At 43.0% G+C, this 16373-nt stretch overlaps 1 protein-coding gene across 1 annotated transcript in view; it reads right to left on the bottom strand.

Moving 5' to 3' along the window:
• RAF1 (Raf-1 proto-oncogene, serine/threonine kinase) overlaps positions 1-16373 on the bottom strand; it is a 71922-nt gene that overhangs the window by 1052 nt on the left and 54497 nt on the right. The window contains exons 6-16 of the mRNA XM_068557261.1: positions 16052-16150; positions 14242-14395; positions 11098-11125; positions 10860-10987; positions 10391-10508; positions 4479-4563; positions 3531-3707; positions 2281-2327; positions 981-1099; positions 478-609; positions 208-342 (exon numbers count right to left, since the gene is read on the bottom strand). Of these exons, the coding sequence (XP_068413362.1) occupies positions 208-342; positions 478-609; positions 981-1099; positions 2281-2327; positions 3531-3707; positions 4479-4563; positions 10391-10508; positions 10860-10987; positions 11098-11125; positions 14242-14395; positions 16052-16150 (1222 nt within the window). The remainder of the gene's footprint in view (positions 1-207; positions 343-477; positions 610-980; positions 1100-2280; positions 2328-3530; positions 3708-4478; positions 4564-10390; positions 10509-10859; positions 10988-11097; positions 11126-14241; positions 14396-16051; positions 16151-16373) is intronic.

The raw sequence follows: 16373 nt of genomic DNA, 5'->3' as shown, positions 1-16373 counted from the left end.
GGTCTCATGGCGGGGGGCGGGGCGTTCTGCAGCAGCAGCTTTCAATCTGGCCCAAAGACACAGGCCGTTCTCCCCACCCCACCTGCATCATCTTGTGGAGAACACAAGTCCCTCCCTATAGAACAAAAAGCAAGAAACTTCTCTCCTTGTTTGTATCACTAAGAACTCCTGCTTTAATCACTTCTAGCTCCTTGAGCCAAGTCTTACCTGGGGAAAAAGAGGCCTCTCTTCCTTAACTTTCTTCACACAGTCGGCTACCAGCCTCTTCATTGCTTTGGGGCAGTTCTTGTACAGCTTACTAAGGTCTGGGGAGGCGTACCCTCGGCCCACCATGAAGATGATCTAAGGGAAAGAAAGTAGTTGAGGGAACAGGTGGATGAACAACAGTGAAAGCAACACCTTCCACCCTGTGCTGCTCAGACGGGCAGAGCCCAGGGGCTTCCACAGTGAGCGGGTCATTGAGCGCCAGGGACGCACCTGATCGCGGTTGCTGATGTGGGAGTAGGGCAGCTCCCCCGTCATGAGCTCGTACAGCACGATGCCGTACGAGTAGACGTCGGACTGGAAGCTGAACGGGTTATTGTCCTGCATTCGAATCACCTCTGGGGCCTACGGGGACAAAGTGTGTTTGTCACCATCTGGGCCCCACAGACATGCAGGAGCCAGGCTGTCCCTTGGGCTGGGTATGAAAGTCCTCTCCTCAGCCCTGCTGTAGCTCTTTCCCAAAGGGCTCCCACTCTCAGGCTCAAAGGAGCTCAGGAATCCTGTCTCTGAGATCCAGCACTCCCCATCACCTAACTCCCCCGAGCTGTGCTTCAGCACTTCCTCATCGCCAGCTTCCTCCAGGAAACCCAAATTTGCCCAGGGGCTGCCAACACTAAAGGTGTTACCGAGGTAGAGAAATACTTGAAGTTTGCATACACATCTCCCATCACCCCTTCTGGCCCTGTACCCTGCTAGAGGGAGCCTAGCCGCCTCACCATCCACAAGATGGAGCCGGTGGGTTGTTCAACCTGCTGAGAACCACTCCAGCGCGACTTCACTGTTGCCAAACCAAAATCTCCAATTTTCACCGTCAGGCCTTCATGGAGAAATATATCTCAATGCTTGTTAAGGACTCTGGTTTTAAAAGAATGGTCAAGCTACTTTTGAAAAACTTCCCAGAGTTCTTACTAGCACCATCTCTCGGCCTCCCATCTGCCCCAGCCTTCGCTGCACTGGACTTGCTAGTGCTTTAGAACGCGGCTCCTTCCAGGGAGGTGCTCTGGGTACCAGATTCTCTGGCTCCAGCCACAACAAGCCAGTTTGCCCCTCCGCTGCTGCTGCCTCCATTTACACACCTAGGAGCCGGGTGTCTGGCCTCGTGACATTCCCACATAACGTAGGTGCCTTACGCCCCAAGACTCTGAGCATGGCCTGCTGACTGCTTACATCCATTTCTGCCTGCATCCTGCCCTCTAATGGCTAATGGAAACACCCTGAGTCCTGAATGCTGTCTGCCTGAAGGCATTTCTCACAGGATAGGTACCACTTGGTGACTTCGAAATCAAAACCAAACACCTCAGTTCTGAGTAAAGAAGCCAGGCGGTTTAAGGCCGACTTGTGTGATCTGCTGATGCCCAGTAATTCATACCCTTAAAATCGGTGGTGTCTGCCTTCATGGTATAATATGTTGGTCCCCCAAAGCCCACCACTAAAAGGTATCCTATGTCTCAGACCCATGCCCAAAATAGGCCACATCCCATCGTGCCACCCAACACAACTGCTGTGCCTCTCACTGGCCAAGAAGCAAAGTGCGGCTGTAATGCCATACTCCTTTCAAAGAGAAAGGCTGGGGGAGGGAGGCAGACGTAAAATTGTTACATTTCACACCCTACAGCATGAAAAACACCTTTATTCATTCCCCTTCCGTAAAAGCACATTAAGTCTTGGAAAGGGTTGATTCCAACAGTAATCTCTAAGGAAACCATTTCTGTGCATTCAAGAAAGACAATTTTAAGTAGTAATTTTTAAAATCTTGCAACTTTTGGCTTGAAGCTACTGTCTAACCAGATATACAGTCCACAAACTAGAAAATAGCATAAAAGACAAAAGGCCCATTCCCCCAAGTTAAATTTAATAATAAATAGCATTTAAAAATTAGGCCGGTTTCAAGCATAACCCAAACACGTATCTCAACTTCTGTGGAACTCTTTCCAGAGTCACTTTTGCTGAGGTAAACTTTAAAAGTGTCCTAAATTTAGAACTGAGCAGTCAGATGAAACCACCACCAAAGGATACTGTTGGATTTCATGTCTCTGTGGATGATGTTCTTTGCATGCAAATAGCTGTGAAGGGAAAATAAGTCTATTAAAACCAGTTTGAGAGATATTGGTAGAAAGCAGCTTCAAAATACATCTAAGAAGTAAACCACTTGACGGCCTGACTCCTAGTTGAGAAGTCACGTTTGGGGATTGGCCCTGCACTGGTTCAGCCTGGTCCACGTCAGGAGTTACATCTGAAAGTGAGGCCACAGCACAAACAGGGAAGGTCTTCTTTGAGCATCGGTTTTATTCAAAAAGTAATTCCAACAACCCAAATATCCATCAACTGATGAACAAACAAAACGCTGTATACAATGGGATATTCTTCAGCCACAGAAAGGAATGGAGTACTGACACACACTACAACATGGATGAATCTCTCAAAAACACGCCAAGTGAAAGAAGCCAGACACAAAAGACTTCATCTAGTATCTTGAAAATCTTCTAAAATTAGACAGTGGTGATGGCTTACACCTCCGTGAATATACTAAAAAAACTGAATTGTACACTTTAAAGGGGTGAATTTTATAAGTGAATTTCATCTCTAAAAAATAACTAGTCATTTCTGAAAATGTATACAATGCAAATTCCATATGAATTTTAAAAGTACAACATGAGATTTTATAAACCACTTGCAAGCACAGCTTTAGTTAAGTTCCTAGTCGTCAGGGGGTATGAGGAGTTCCCCCTGTTCCACATTAGGGGTACTTCAAAGGAAAAGTTTGAGAAGCACTGCCCTGGCTTAGCCAAGACTGAAACGCATACGCACACCCCTTTCACAGAGAAATGTGTCAAGCACAAAGACCCAAAACGACAGTATTTAACGGAGGTGCTATGGATCACCTTAATTTAAGCATTCGCCAAAAGGAAAAATTACACAGAACGTGACATCTGATCAAACCCTTACGTGGAATAAGCACACTTGATGCGCTACACCTCAGACACGATGCCCACCAGAAGGTGGCAACCCGCACTGTGCTGGGTGTCTGGCTGAATTTTGAGGGCAGTTGCTGTAACCTGAACCTGAGCCCTAAGGGGGTAGCCTCAGCTTGGGCAATAAACCTGAATTTCTCGTTCCTTTGGCCCAGCACACAGGTTCATTTCCAGCTGTGCAAAAATATCACAGAAGTCACTTAACAGGCTTGGCTTTTCCTAATCTTGGTTCTGATTTAGGGACAAGTTGATCCTTGGACCCCAGATTTTCTACTCGTCAGGCCATTCACTCACTCCATTCCCTGAGCCGTCTGCCGGGCAATGTCAATCAACTGGAACATCTGGAACTTGGTCTCCTGGACGTGCAGGTGTTTATAGAGGCTGCTGCCCTCGCACCACTGGGTCACAATTGCCAGGTTGTCCTTCGTCATGTACCCCATGAAGAGCAGGATGTTCACGTGCCGGGTTTTGCTGGAGAGGGGAGGAGAGAAGAAAAGGCTCTGCACCTGCCGCTGCTGCAGAACAGGGAGATCTCGTCTGCTTTCCCACGGTCTCCGACCAGACCCTGCGTGCTGCTGACGCCACCCATGCCTACAGTCCAGGCGCTGGCAAAGCCAGCACAGCGGACTGCTGACGATCCAGCTGGTGCTGTGAGCTGACAAAGGGGCTGCCGTCACTGCCCTCAGTGCTGGCCTTGATCGAACAGAGGACGTTCTCTTCCATCAGCATGTATTCACCAATCTCCCCACAGGGGTCACAAGGACCCCTCATCTGTGGAATCCATCCTTATTCAGTTTATTCCTACAAGTCTCAACAGGGACTCAAAGACTTAAAAGCTGACGGTTTTGAAGTCCAAATTAAGGCATAAAGAGCTCTTGGAAATAAATGTGAAAATAGAATCCATCTCTCCCTACGTCAAAACAAAACCCAGAGATAGAACCTGGGCTGTTCTATCGACGTAGTGAGCCCAGAGACCTGAGGCAGTGGAAGGGGGTATGCCTCTAAAAGGGGGCTCTTCTAAAGGCTTAACAAGCGCATAAGCTGGAAGAAACCCTCCGCTCCTTTTCACTCATGAGGGAGTTGTTTCAACCACAGGACTCCACAGTGAACACTCACCACCGGTCCCAGCCATCAGCCCTCAGAGACAGGTCATGTCATGCAGCCTACTTCCTCTGCAGTGCTTGTACCAGCATCCACGCCCCGCCCCTGCCACACCAAGGGACAGGCCAGCTTTCTACTCACCGAAGGACAGCCACTTCATTCCTAAAGGCCTGGAACTGCTCTGGTGTGGGATCAACAACCTTTAGAATCTTTACTGCAACGTCTCCTGCAAATTAGTTTACAGTCAGTGCAGTTGAATGATCTTACTTTGTTATTTTTCATGTACACTAGTTCTGAGGAAGATACAATTAATCACTTATTCAAAAATCATATACCTACACAGACGGAACAAATACTATGCAAATTTCTGAATCATCAAGTAGCTTAAAAAATTAGATTATACTACTATCCTTAAAATACCGCCCCACAGGCCTTGAACCAGCTTGGTTTAAACTACAAGCCTGGCATCCCCAGCGGTGAGGTCATGTGTGACAGGTCACAACCTGGGCCTGTGAGGATGACATCAGCAGGTGGATATGAATGGCCCAGCAAATACTGAGTCTTCGGGGCCAGGAGGATGGGGCCCGGAAGCAGGCCAGTTAGTAAGCAGTTGATGCTAAACTCAGCAGCCACATTTCAACGAGACCTGAGAAGCTCCCTTGTACAAATTCAAAGACATATATTGAAATTAAGCCTCTCGGCTTTCAATGCCATTAGAAAGTAATCCTAATGATTAATACTGGTTGCTTACTATACCCTGGCACTGTCTGTTCTCACAGGTATTACCTCCTTTAATCCTCGTAGCTGCTCTATGACGTTAATACTGTTGTCCTCATCTTACAAGCAACAAACTGAAGTTTAGTTACTTGGCCAAAGTCATATAGCCAAAAGAAAAGTGCTGGAGCCAGGATCAGAACCCTAGTCTGACTCCAATAGCTGTACTTCTAACTAAAATACTGACTACTAACTGACTGTCAATCACTGTGAGTAAAACCAGCCTCTTCATATAACTTCAGAAACATCCAGAGATCAATTCTACTTTCTAGGTGCTACCGATTTAGAAGCCACTTTAGAAGTGTTATGTCATACTTATAATAGTTGTAATGATAATAAATTACCTGAAGCCCTATTAGGACCTCAGCTTTTCATGACAAGTAACTTTACTAAATACAATGATCAAACAAAGTAGGAGTTCAGTTCAGTGGCACTTGGAGGTGACTTAGTTCCTCCACAACTGAGCATGTGCCCTTGGCAGCAACCCCCTGCAGCCTGCTGGAGCACTCATTCCACTTTTGGGGAGCACCAAATGGTACAGAGATGGTTCTTATGATAGGTCCCTAACTGTTGCCCCGTGATCTCTGTTTGCATCATCTAAAGCTAAAATCCCCACTTAGCGGCAGCTTCCAAATTGGTTCTTATCCAGTTCACTGGTGCATGAACTTACTGAGGGCCCAGGGCTGCCTGGAAGGTGCTGCTGACTTTGGATGGCAGAGCTGCATGCTATATTCAGGGCTGCCTTATATCTAGGAAGATGGAGCTGGTAAACTATGCAGCCCCAACCTCAAGTTCCTTATGACTGAGTAGAGGGACAAGAGTCTTTTGCATAAGTGCCCATTCTGGAGCAGTCTGAGCCAAGACAGGACTGGGGCGGGGGATGACAGAGGAGGGGAGTAAGTATCTTGGCAAAGAGGATATAGAAAAGTTTTCTGAAGGAAATGGGATATAAGCCAAAGGAAGGGGCTGTTCTAGACTTGGTACACCAGGAACAAAGGTGAGGTAAGGGGGATGAGAGAAAGGGCAAGTTGTGTTTGGGAAACTCTAACATAGCATGTGATCTGACACCTGTAGCACAGGAGGGAGGCCAGGGAGGAGGAACGCAGGTGCAACGCAGGCACGTGGGTGACAGTAGGGATAAAAAGGAGATGGAGGCAAGAAACCCTGTGAAGGTGAACTGACTCAATGTGGCAGTCAACTGAGAGGAAGGGCCAGGAGATGGCCAGGCAACAGATGGGGGTTTAAAGGGACAGGCTGGAGATAGGGATGCAGAAGAAAGACTTGGGGAGATGCTGGATGGTCCCTCAGAAGGGGTTGCTTTCTAGTTCATGAGCCTAGTTTTGCAAGCCCTTCCCTTTCTCACAGCTTTTCTCTGGGCATGCTCCAGTCGTCGCTGAACTCACCCTCAGCGTCACCCATTTTGGACCTGATCAGTAATGCAACCTCAGACCTCAGATGATCCATCAGCAGCCAAAGCCTGTTCACAGTGACTCGCTCTGACCTGCTGTCAGCTGAACGTCTTCCACCTCTAGCCTCTACTTTCTGGACTCCTGAACAAGACTTACTCCTGTTAAAAGTTCATCTTTTCTTTCTTCTATCATCATAGACACTTCATATCCTCCCATCTTTCTAAATCCAAATCCTATAATCCAAATCCTATTATCCTAATCTGCATGACACCGCTGTGTAAGTCATCCACAATACCTGAGTCATGCAAGTCACTGATGGGAAGACTGAACAGGGTCAAACTAAAAACAGAGCCCACAGCACCGCAGGGATCCAGAGGCCAGGCAGCTCACGGTTAACGGTTATGGTAACAGGTTATGGGCACTTTCTTACTGAAACCCAGGGACCACACTCTGCGTTACAGCACACCCTCATTTGTACGTGTACCCTCCAAGGACTGCCCTACCAGCGATTCAGTCTGCTAGGAACAATGGGCAAACACCATAGGAAAACCAATTTCAACTCCTATACAGAACGGTTTTCCACTGGTAGGAAATGCCCAGAGCTAGAATGACTTTTCAGGTTAACTCATGAGCTCCCTATCACTCTGGTTTTCAGGCCAAGGCTGGCCAAACCTCCTAAAGATCTTGCACAAACTGAGACCCCCATTTCACCCAAATGATATCCAAAGTCTTTACGGTACCCTATAACCCACACCCCAGACCTCACTTCTATGAGCCTCTCCCTCGCTCATCCTACTAAAGCCATTCAGACCTCCTTGAGTTCCTCGGACAGGCCAGGTGAGTGGCCCATTTTGCATCTGCTGTTGCTGCTTCCCAAATGCCACTTCCTCAGCAGATTCCTCCCTAACCAGTCTACTAAAACCTATGAACCAGGCCTGCCGCTCTATACCTGCTTTCCTCCATTTTTCTCCTTAGCACTTAGGACACACTATCTAATTTGCTTTTCTTGGTTATTATCCCCACCAGAATATCAACTCCATAAGAGAAAGAATTTTTATCTGTTTTGCTCAGGGCTTCATTCCTAGCCCCTAGAAAAATGCTCGGTATTAGAAGAATGCTCAGGAAACACTGGCCGAAGAAATGAGTGAATTCTAAGATGCAACTGTCAGCAAGGCAAGTTATGAATTGAAAAGCTGTCTGTCTGAAGCTCTGGAGCTGGAAGTGGGCACAGCCTCTAGCAGGGAATACCGGGGACTTAGTTGCTCAGCAGTCCTCGGGGCCAAGCACATCATGACCAAGTCCACCTCTCCAGCATTCCGTGCAATAGGCATTCAGTAACACTGCTTAATAACTACATGAAGTACTCAAACCAGAACTTCTTACTTTCCCTTCATAGTAAAGTCAGAGGCAAATGTAGTACAAGCAAGTTAAGATACACGGCTATTGGTTATCATGTTTTTAATAAGATATTACGTTAATATTATTCATCTACCATTGAAGAAGAGCGAGCTACTATCACTGGTGAATTTCAAATGTTTTTACCTTTTTAAACACCAATTAATTTCCCTGCTTTAATCATCTGAGATTGTCTAAAACTTATTATACACACCCCTGCTTTCCAGAACAGAAACAGAATGAACACCATTCCTCCACTTCTTATTGACTCAGTCAAAAGGACAAACCTCAGCCTTAGGCTGGGCTGGGGATCCCTATACATGGTTATACCAGGCTGCTGACTTCACACTGTGGCCCAAGAGTGTTCTCAGGTTGGGGGATCTGCTCTTGAGGGGGTTGCTGCCTTCTTCTCATGCTGTAAGTGACCTCGCTGCTAACAGTCTCACAGCTTCAACTGCTATCTTCATCTCTTTTAATATGTTGTCTGTAATTAGCAGAGGCTGCCAAATCAGACCCCAAATTCATGCTCAAAAGGAGACTCTGCACTTGGGCCCAAAGGGTCTCTTCTGTACATAAAGTGCGCTTAGTTCACGGATCTGAGGCCTCCACTTTGGCTGCTTTAAGACCTTTTCTGTTCACAGCCGACGGGCAGAATCGGGGCAGCGGCGGGGCGGGGGGGGGGATCACCAAAACAGCTGTAATTTTTAAGAAATTGAATAAAATATTCTATTATATATAGGAATCAGAAAAGCAACAGGGAAAAAAAAAGGAAGCAAATATAGCACAAAATACTCAATCTAGAAATTACGCTTTCCTTGACCCTCTCATTTTCCTCTTCATTCACAGACCATGGCTTGCTTTCTGAGGGGCTAAAAGTCCACTGCTCCTCGCTCCTCCGACTTTTGACACTCTTAACTTAGAAAAAGTAGAATCTTAAAGCATTAGATGTTATCTACATTCTAACAGTTGTCTTTATGGAAGTAACACTATAGCAAATACATCTCCTTACCATAATCTAAAAGTTCGAGATGGAGAGAAAACGCAAGCTCAAGGCAGTACTGTGGCAAATCTAATGCTCTGAAAAACTATGAACCCCCAAATAAAAGTGCTCAATCAGAGGAGGCTTAAATTTGGGCCCAACCTAAACTGCATGTATTGGCTTTTAGCTGAGGCTTCAAAACGGATAAAAATGATATAATGCTCCTAATGGAAGCATTAAAAGCAGTGTTTTCTGCTCCACTTCCTGCAATTACTTACAGCCTTCTTGTCTCAGATACAAGCACTCAATCTCACAAAATTGTGTTTTTCTTTTCTAAGGGATCACCAACACATTTATGACATCTATTTAGAAAATATTCTGCAACAGCATAATTTCTCAGTGACCCAGGAGGCAGGCCAGTAGTATATTAGACACAATTTTTGAAAGAAAAGGAGTCACCCTACGTGTATCTACAAATGTTCAGTCCTTTGCCAGTTCCTGCAAGGAACGAGAAATTTGTCAGATGATTAGTTATAAGTGGAAAACCCAGTGTTCCTCAGTTTTTAGCAACTTGAATTTTAATGCTCTAATGTATTTTACGCTCATAACTTTGTCCATTTATGTATAAAGATAAATATGGTGGCGTCCAAAGTAGAAACACAGGCATCTAGGCACTTTAGGTTTTGTGTGTGGTTTTGTTGTTGTTGTTTGCTTTATTAAAATCTGAATTTAGAAGAGATGTCTTTTGGGGAACATGTAGCATTTTCAAGAAAATACTCTATTTTCTGGCTGACATCCTAAAGCCAGAGGCATTAAAAACCTGACAGAAATGTTAAGTATGTTGACAAAATACAGAAGCTTTGGCCACAGACCTTAAAATAGAAAGTTTCTCCCAAGTGACAAAGTGTTTCCATTAAAATAAGAATGTCAACTCCCCACAGATTCAAGAATTAAGTCTGTGCATTCCTGTTTGATAGAGATTCCCACAACCAATCCCAGGGCAGAGCAAAGAAAATCTGTTTTAGGAGGCTCCTGGCTTTCCTGTGCCCTACTGTTTGACCATGGGTATGTTAGTTCCCCCTCTTGGGGACCTTGGTTTTCTGGCATGTAAAATCTCTAAGGTCCTTTCCAGTTTTAAGTTTCCAGAATCCATGCCCCTCCCAATAGCAACAGCCTCTTAAACACATTTAAGGAGCTTCAAAGCATGTTCCTCCCAGGCGCACACTGTATTTAATCAGTTTATAAGAGACTGTGACATTTCACTATGGTGCTCAACTCTTCACCAATTTCTCATTATCCTGAAAACTTTTTCATACCAATTATAGCACTGCTGAGTCTTAGAAAGAACAGTATGAAATGTCACTGAGATACCGTTAAGTTCAATCTTCACATGCAATCAAGTACCCTTGGAGAGTGCTGCTGTGAGCCTGCCTGGCCCTCTCTGGACTGAAACGTGACTTCACCCTGGTAGTAAAGGGAGGGGGCCCCAAACTTACCATGCCACTTGCCCTTATAAACAGTTCCAAAGGAGCCTGACCCAATCCGAGTGGAGAGCATCACTTCACTGGCTTCTATTTCCCAGTAATAGCTTGAATCTCTCTGTCCACGAGGCCTCTAAAACAAGCAGAGATCACTGATATACTCCGTGGACTGTTAAAAGACTGTTTAACAAGGGTGTCAAAGAAAAGATCAACCCAACTCCATCCATTCCCATATCTTTTAAAGATAGACATATTAACTGTAATTCCAGTTTTTGTCTTTTGAGAAAATACCGTTTTAGTTGTGCCCCGCCTTGCAACAAAGCAGCAAGTTTTCCAATGTAAGCATGCCAAAAATGGCATTGACATTTATAATGTATTCATTTAATTAGAGTCCCCCAACCCTAAAATTAAAGGCATTCTCATTTCTGACTAAGCTTTTCTTACTGAACCCTAACATGCAGGAGGTACTGTTGACCATACTCACAATTTTGTTTTTCTCCTGGGTGCTGGATCCCGGTGCCCGCTCTCTCTGTGCCGGCACAGGGGTTTTGGGCTGTGACCAGCCTGTTGGGCTCAGATTGTTGGGACTGCTGGACAAGGCTGAAGGTGAGGCTTAATAATAGACAAGACAAACAGAATTCACACATGGCTAAGCCAACAGAAGATGCACAGCATAAAGAGAAAAAGCCCATGACTATTTGCTAAATGACTTAGACAAGTACCTGATTCACTGTGACTTCGAATTGCATCCTGAAACAGAAAAGGAAAGCTGGTCAATTTCTGCACTAGAAAAGATGTTCTCTGGGGGAGGGAAAGGGAGAAGGATTTACAGGAGCAAAGTGGATTATAAAATCTCTAAAACACAAAAAGGTCTAATTACATACTCTAAGTTTTCTTTGATTAAATTCATCAAATGTCTGTGGCCAATATCTCCAAGATTGTTATCATCAAATATTAGGAGGACTGATGCTAATTTCTCATACACAATAAAGCAGCATTCTTTTTTCTCTGAAGAAAGCAATGCACACTGCAGACTGATACTCTTTAAAGGAAGGCTGGCAAAGTTACTATCAAGCTGAGCTCCTTCCAGTGGTTGGGGATCTTGCTTCACTGAAGCTCAAAAAAATAATAATAAAATATTTTTAATGAGGGGTTCAGTGGCAAGGTCACTGTTACCCCTCTAGGAGTTGGATTTGCTATGGGTAAGCACCACGACTACATATTTTATCCAAACCTAATATCATAGAAAGCTGGAAGGACCATAAATCCCCTAATCTAAAACCTACATTTTACATATAAGAAAACACATGTGAACAGATAAAGGAACATGGCGAGTGTCACACAACCAGTAGGTGGCAGAAAAAGAACTAAAAATCACCACCCACGGATCTCAGCCATGAGCTCATTCATCACAAAATGCTCCTCAGATCTTATGGGTAAGCTCTGAAACTAGTTACATTCTACTCAGGTGAGAGGTCAAAGGCTACCTTTAGAATTTATTAAACTGTTTAGTTGGAACAGTTTTAAATCACAGGGCGCTCCATGAGACCTAAATCCTCATTTTTATAAATCCTCACTTGGAATATATAAATAACAATAATAGAAAAATACTTGGTCGCCATATCCTCAAAAAGGATTATTTCTCTTGGAAGTCTTACTCTGTTTTCTTTGTGTAACCACAGTAAAGACAGGATCCTTTTTTTCACACAACTGTTACCAGAATGCTCACACGCTATGACATCTTTACAAGAGATAAGAAGAATCACAGGCCAAGCTGCCCCTCCCCCACTTTCGCAGCCCCACCCAAACATCTTCAGGATTTGCCAATAAAGCCTGGTTCTGGGGTTCTCAAACCTGGCCAGTCTTCAGAATCACCAGGAGAGGTGTTTAAGAATACAGATTCCCAAGCCCCTCCACCCCACTAGGACTGATTTAAGTATGTCTGGGAGGGAAGGCGGGAAACCTAGGAACCTGCATGCTCTTAAGTATGACAGGATGACTGCCAGGTAGACAAAACTTTCTCCAAAAATAACTTGAATTTCAGTAGAATATTTAGCAGCTGTAGCTTTATTATGCAACTAATCTATTCTTTGTTTTTAGTCAAAGCGTGGCACAATGTATTTTTACTGACCAGAATTACATTCCCATGCACTAGGATTTTTTCTTAATGTCGTCATAATTTTCTTCCCCGTATCCACTTACATACCTCATACTTAATTCTGTGCTAGTTTCTACAGCTGGACTGATTTATCATCATCTCAAAATCTAAATATTAGTTAAAGACAACTAAGATGGTTTAAACAAAGCAAGAAAGTGTACTTTTAAAATGCTGAATCATATGTAATTTTTACAAAACAGGAATCAAAATTTGGTCTGCTTCTAAAGTACAGAGAGGATTAAGCACCACAAATGTGCTAGTTATTCTATAATAAAACTTCAAGAATTTTCACTTTTCATGTTCCCTCTAAGTATTAGAGTGTTTATACAGGACTAAATCATATATCAGAAGAAAAGTAACTGGTATATTACTGTATTATTATCAGGGCTAGTGACAATACACTAGAAACAATAAAACTCATAGCGTGCATATACATGACCCCCTCACAATAATCTTGTGATAACCAAAGTGCCCCCAAATGACCAGTTTAGGCCCCACATTCGAAAGCCAACTCTTTTGTTGAGTCCCTCCCACGTCTCACTGGTAGGACAAGTATGTCGAAAATGATGTGAGGTCTGAGTGAGGTACGTAAGCTGTGCGTGAGGTAGTGGGTGGCCCTGAGGTTTTTCAAGGAACAATTCATGATGTAGATAGAGCACAGCTGTCTTTGATAAAAGCTTATCAAAGGATTTTCAGGGCATACCAACCAAACTGACACATTTTGTTTCTAAACAAAATATAAATAGAATAGTGATGCTGTTGAGTAACAACTAAACAAATCTAGCATTCGTCTTTAGTTGAAAATGATTAAAAAAAATTTTTTTTTAATACCCTTGGCCTCAAAATCTCACTTGAGAAACTGATTTCACCTATCAGCAATACTACATACAGTTATTTTTTTACTCCCAAATATGCTATTGCCAAAAAAGAAAACATGAGACCAAGTCTGACAAGACACATAAAATTTAGTGATTGTTTCATTTTTGATAGGCTACTGACAGTCTTAGCAATCCTGCTACTTTACAAGAAAGCAAAGGCATGAAGAAGAATACCTACTCTTCCCCTCAAACAAAATCGTCTGGACCACGCCCTGGGAGAAGCATTCAGGCTGTTATTCTAGTCCAAAGCAATGAGAAATAAGAAGAATAAAGAACAAACGAAGTATTTTAAGTGTATTCAGTTGTTAATAAAGATGAACTAGAAAGCAAACCAAACAGAGCATACAATAAAGCCAAGAAAAGAAAAAGCAGTTTGACAACACTAGCTTTGCGCATTTACATCTCCCTAAATACCTGCTTATTAAAATCCTGTGACTCCACCCTTTTATTTCTAAATAAAATCACTTAAAGTCTTTCAGAGAGTCTGTAGTCCTCTATCACTATTATTTTCTTTCCCACATGAAAAAGAAACTACTCTTTATGTATCTTATTCACTAGCTCACTGAAATCCTATTCAAATCTAACATGGAAAGAATCAGTTCAAATGTTAACATTTCTTCAGGAAATTTCAGTTCTCCACTTGAATGATATACCAACCAGATTAATTAAGCTAGTCTCAAGATGTAGTGAATAAGAAATCAAAAAGTCCAGAGACCTGACAAAGTGCTGCAACATTCCTTATCAGGTTTGAAACCCAAAACTCTCTGACACAACCGTCAACCCCAGCCGAATAACTGACACTCTTTACCACCCGCAAAGGACCCTATTACCTCAATCATCCTGCTGTCCACGGGCAAGGTGGTGCTGACCATGTGGACATTAGGTGTGGACGTCGACCTCTGCCTCTGGGAGAGGGAACCTTCAGAGGAGGGGCTGGAGGTGTTGAATGTGAAAGCGTGGGGTGTGGAGTATCTGTGCTGGGAACTAGGTGAGAAGGAGGAAGAAAATTCCATGGTTGACACTCAGGCCTCTGTATTGGTAAAGTCTTTCAACTACCTATTTCATTAAGATACTTGGGGGCAAACCCTACTTATACTACAAACTTTGACAAAAATGTTCCTTTCTTTCAATATGCACCATTTAAAATGTTTCTTGTTTAGATGCCTTTGCATGCAAATTTTTTAAAAGTAAATAATATATGTGCTCTGAAGTCATGTGACAAGAAATGATACGTTATAAGTTTTCTTCTATTTAATAAACCACCTCTACAGGATACTCCGAATTTTTAGACCATCTCTGGGAAAGAACAGATTAGCATTTGTCAACCCATACTACCCCCTACAAAAGCTAGTTGGAACTTGCCCAGGTTAATTTAGAGACTAAATTAGAAAACTTTAAGGAAGATTTTTTAATAGACGGTTAGATCTGCCAAGCATAGCTGCAAACAGGCCAGCATTTTATCTGCTGTGCATTCTCTCCCCCCATAAACAGCTCACAAAATCAATTAATGTGAATTCAGTTTTTAGGTTTCAATACCTAACTGAAATTTATCACTGGCTTCTTTTACCCAACGCCACTCTCCCACCAACCAATCTGGGAACACGCATTAAGTTTAACATTCTCATTATTTGCTCCAAAGATTACTCGGAGTTTTGTTTAGATTCAAGTAGCACCATGCATAGATTCAAGAGATAAAAGACTTTTTTTCTAAGAGAAATTGCTCTCTTGCAATTGCCTTTCCAGGCAATTCAACATCAATGCCTTCAGAGGCCTGGTTTCTTCTATCTAAATCTTCAGAAGCAAGTACAGTTTTTCGGTCAGGTTTGCTTTTCAAATTATCAAGAAAAATAAAAATCATATACAAATATATACAGATATCACTTCAGTACAAATTCCTTGTTCTGAGATATACTGCCTTTAACAATTTCCATGACAGTCTTACAAAGGCCAGTAAATATTATATGATTATATATAAATTAAAGTCAGATATTTTGGACAAAGATGTAGATTTATTTTAGGTTCCAAATTCACGTGTAACAGTAAGGCATGTGGACTCAACAAAACTCTGATTTTAAAGCCAGAAAACAGAGTAAAGACAAATTATGTGCAAACTCACAGGCACATTAAAACAGATATTTATCTTAAAAATCTAATTAGATTCTTTTCAAGATAGCAGTTTATTCAATATCGGGTTGGCCAAAAAGTTCGTTCAGATTTTGCCATAAGATGTTATGGGAAAACCCGAACGAACTTTTTGGCCAACCCAATACCATGGTTTCAGCAATGCAAGGCCATAATAAGCATTTCAAAATTGAGGGTTTTATTTTTACCGAATCATTGTATATCGTTTTGGGACGCTTTCCCTGAGGCTCACTGCATACTGAGGAAGGCAAAATCTCAAACTCTTTAAAATGTAATGAGATACAAGGGACATGCTAGGATAATAGAATAAATTGTAGTCAGAGTCACTTTCCAGAATTTAAGAACTAGAGGACCACAGAGAAAAAGTTCTACGTTTTGCTCTAACGCCAATGCTGAGTTCCACAGAAGCAGCAAAGGGTTTACACAGAGAGAGGAGGGAACGCAAGGGAACTCTTAATACAACTTTCCAAAAGAAAAGCAGTAGGTAAAAAAAAATACCTAACAGGCATCCGGGAAACAGACTCTCGCATCCGACGCATTGTCAAAGAAGGCAGTACTGGGACCCCACTATCACCAACAGTGGAATTTGGGAACAGCCTAAATGAAATCAGAAGAAGACTGGTTTATAGACTTGCAGTAGTAATTTCACAGTCAGCCTGCCTGGCCTTGCAAACTCACAGCTACTCAAACTCAACTTTTCCTAGTCACATTTTCCTGGACCATTTCCGGCTACCCAGGGTAAGGGGCTACCCAAGTGACTGGGTTTGAATGACTACAGAATGTGAACAATCTTGACCGGCCAATGAGCACAGAGTCTCTA

The sequence above is a fragment of the Eschrichtius robustus genome, chromosome 12, assembly GCF_028021215.1.
Source record: "Eschrichtius robustus isolate mEscRob2 chromosome 12, mEscRob2.pri, whole genome shotgun sequence".
Lineage (NCBI taxonomy): Eukaryota > Metazoa > Chordata > Mammalia > Artiodactyla > Eschrichtiidae > Eschrichtius > Eschrichtius robustus.
The sequence above is the reverse complement of the archived record's forward strand: the minus strand, read 5'-3'. Positions and strand labels throughout refer to the sequence as shown.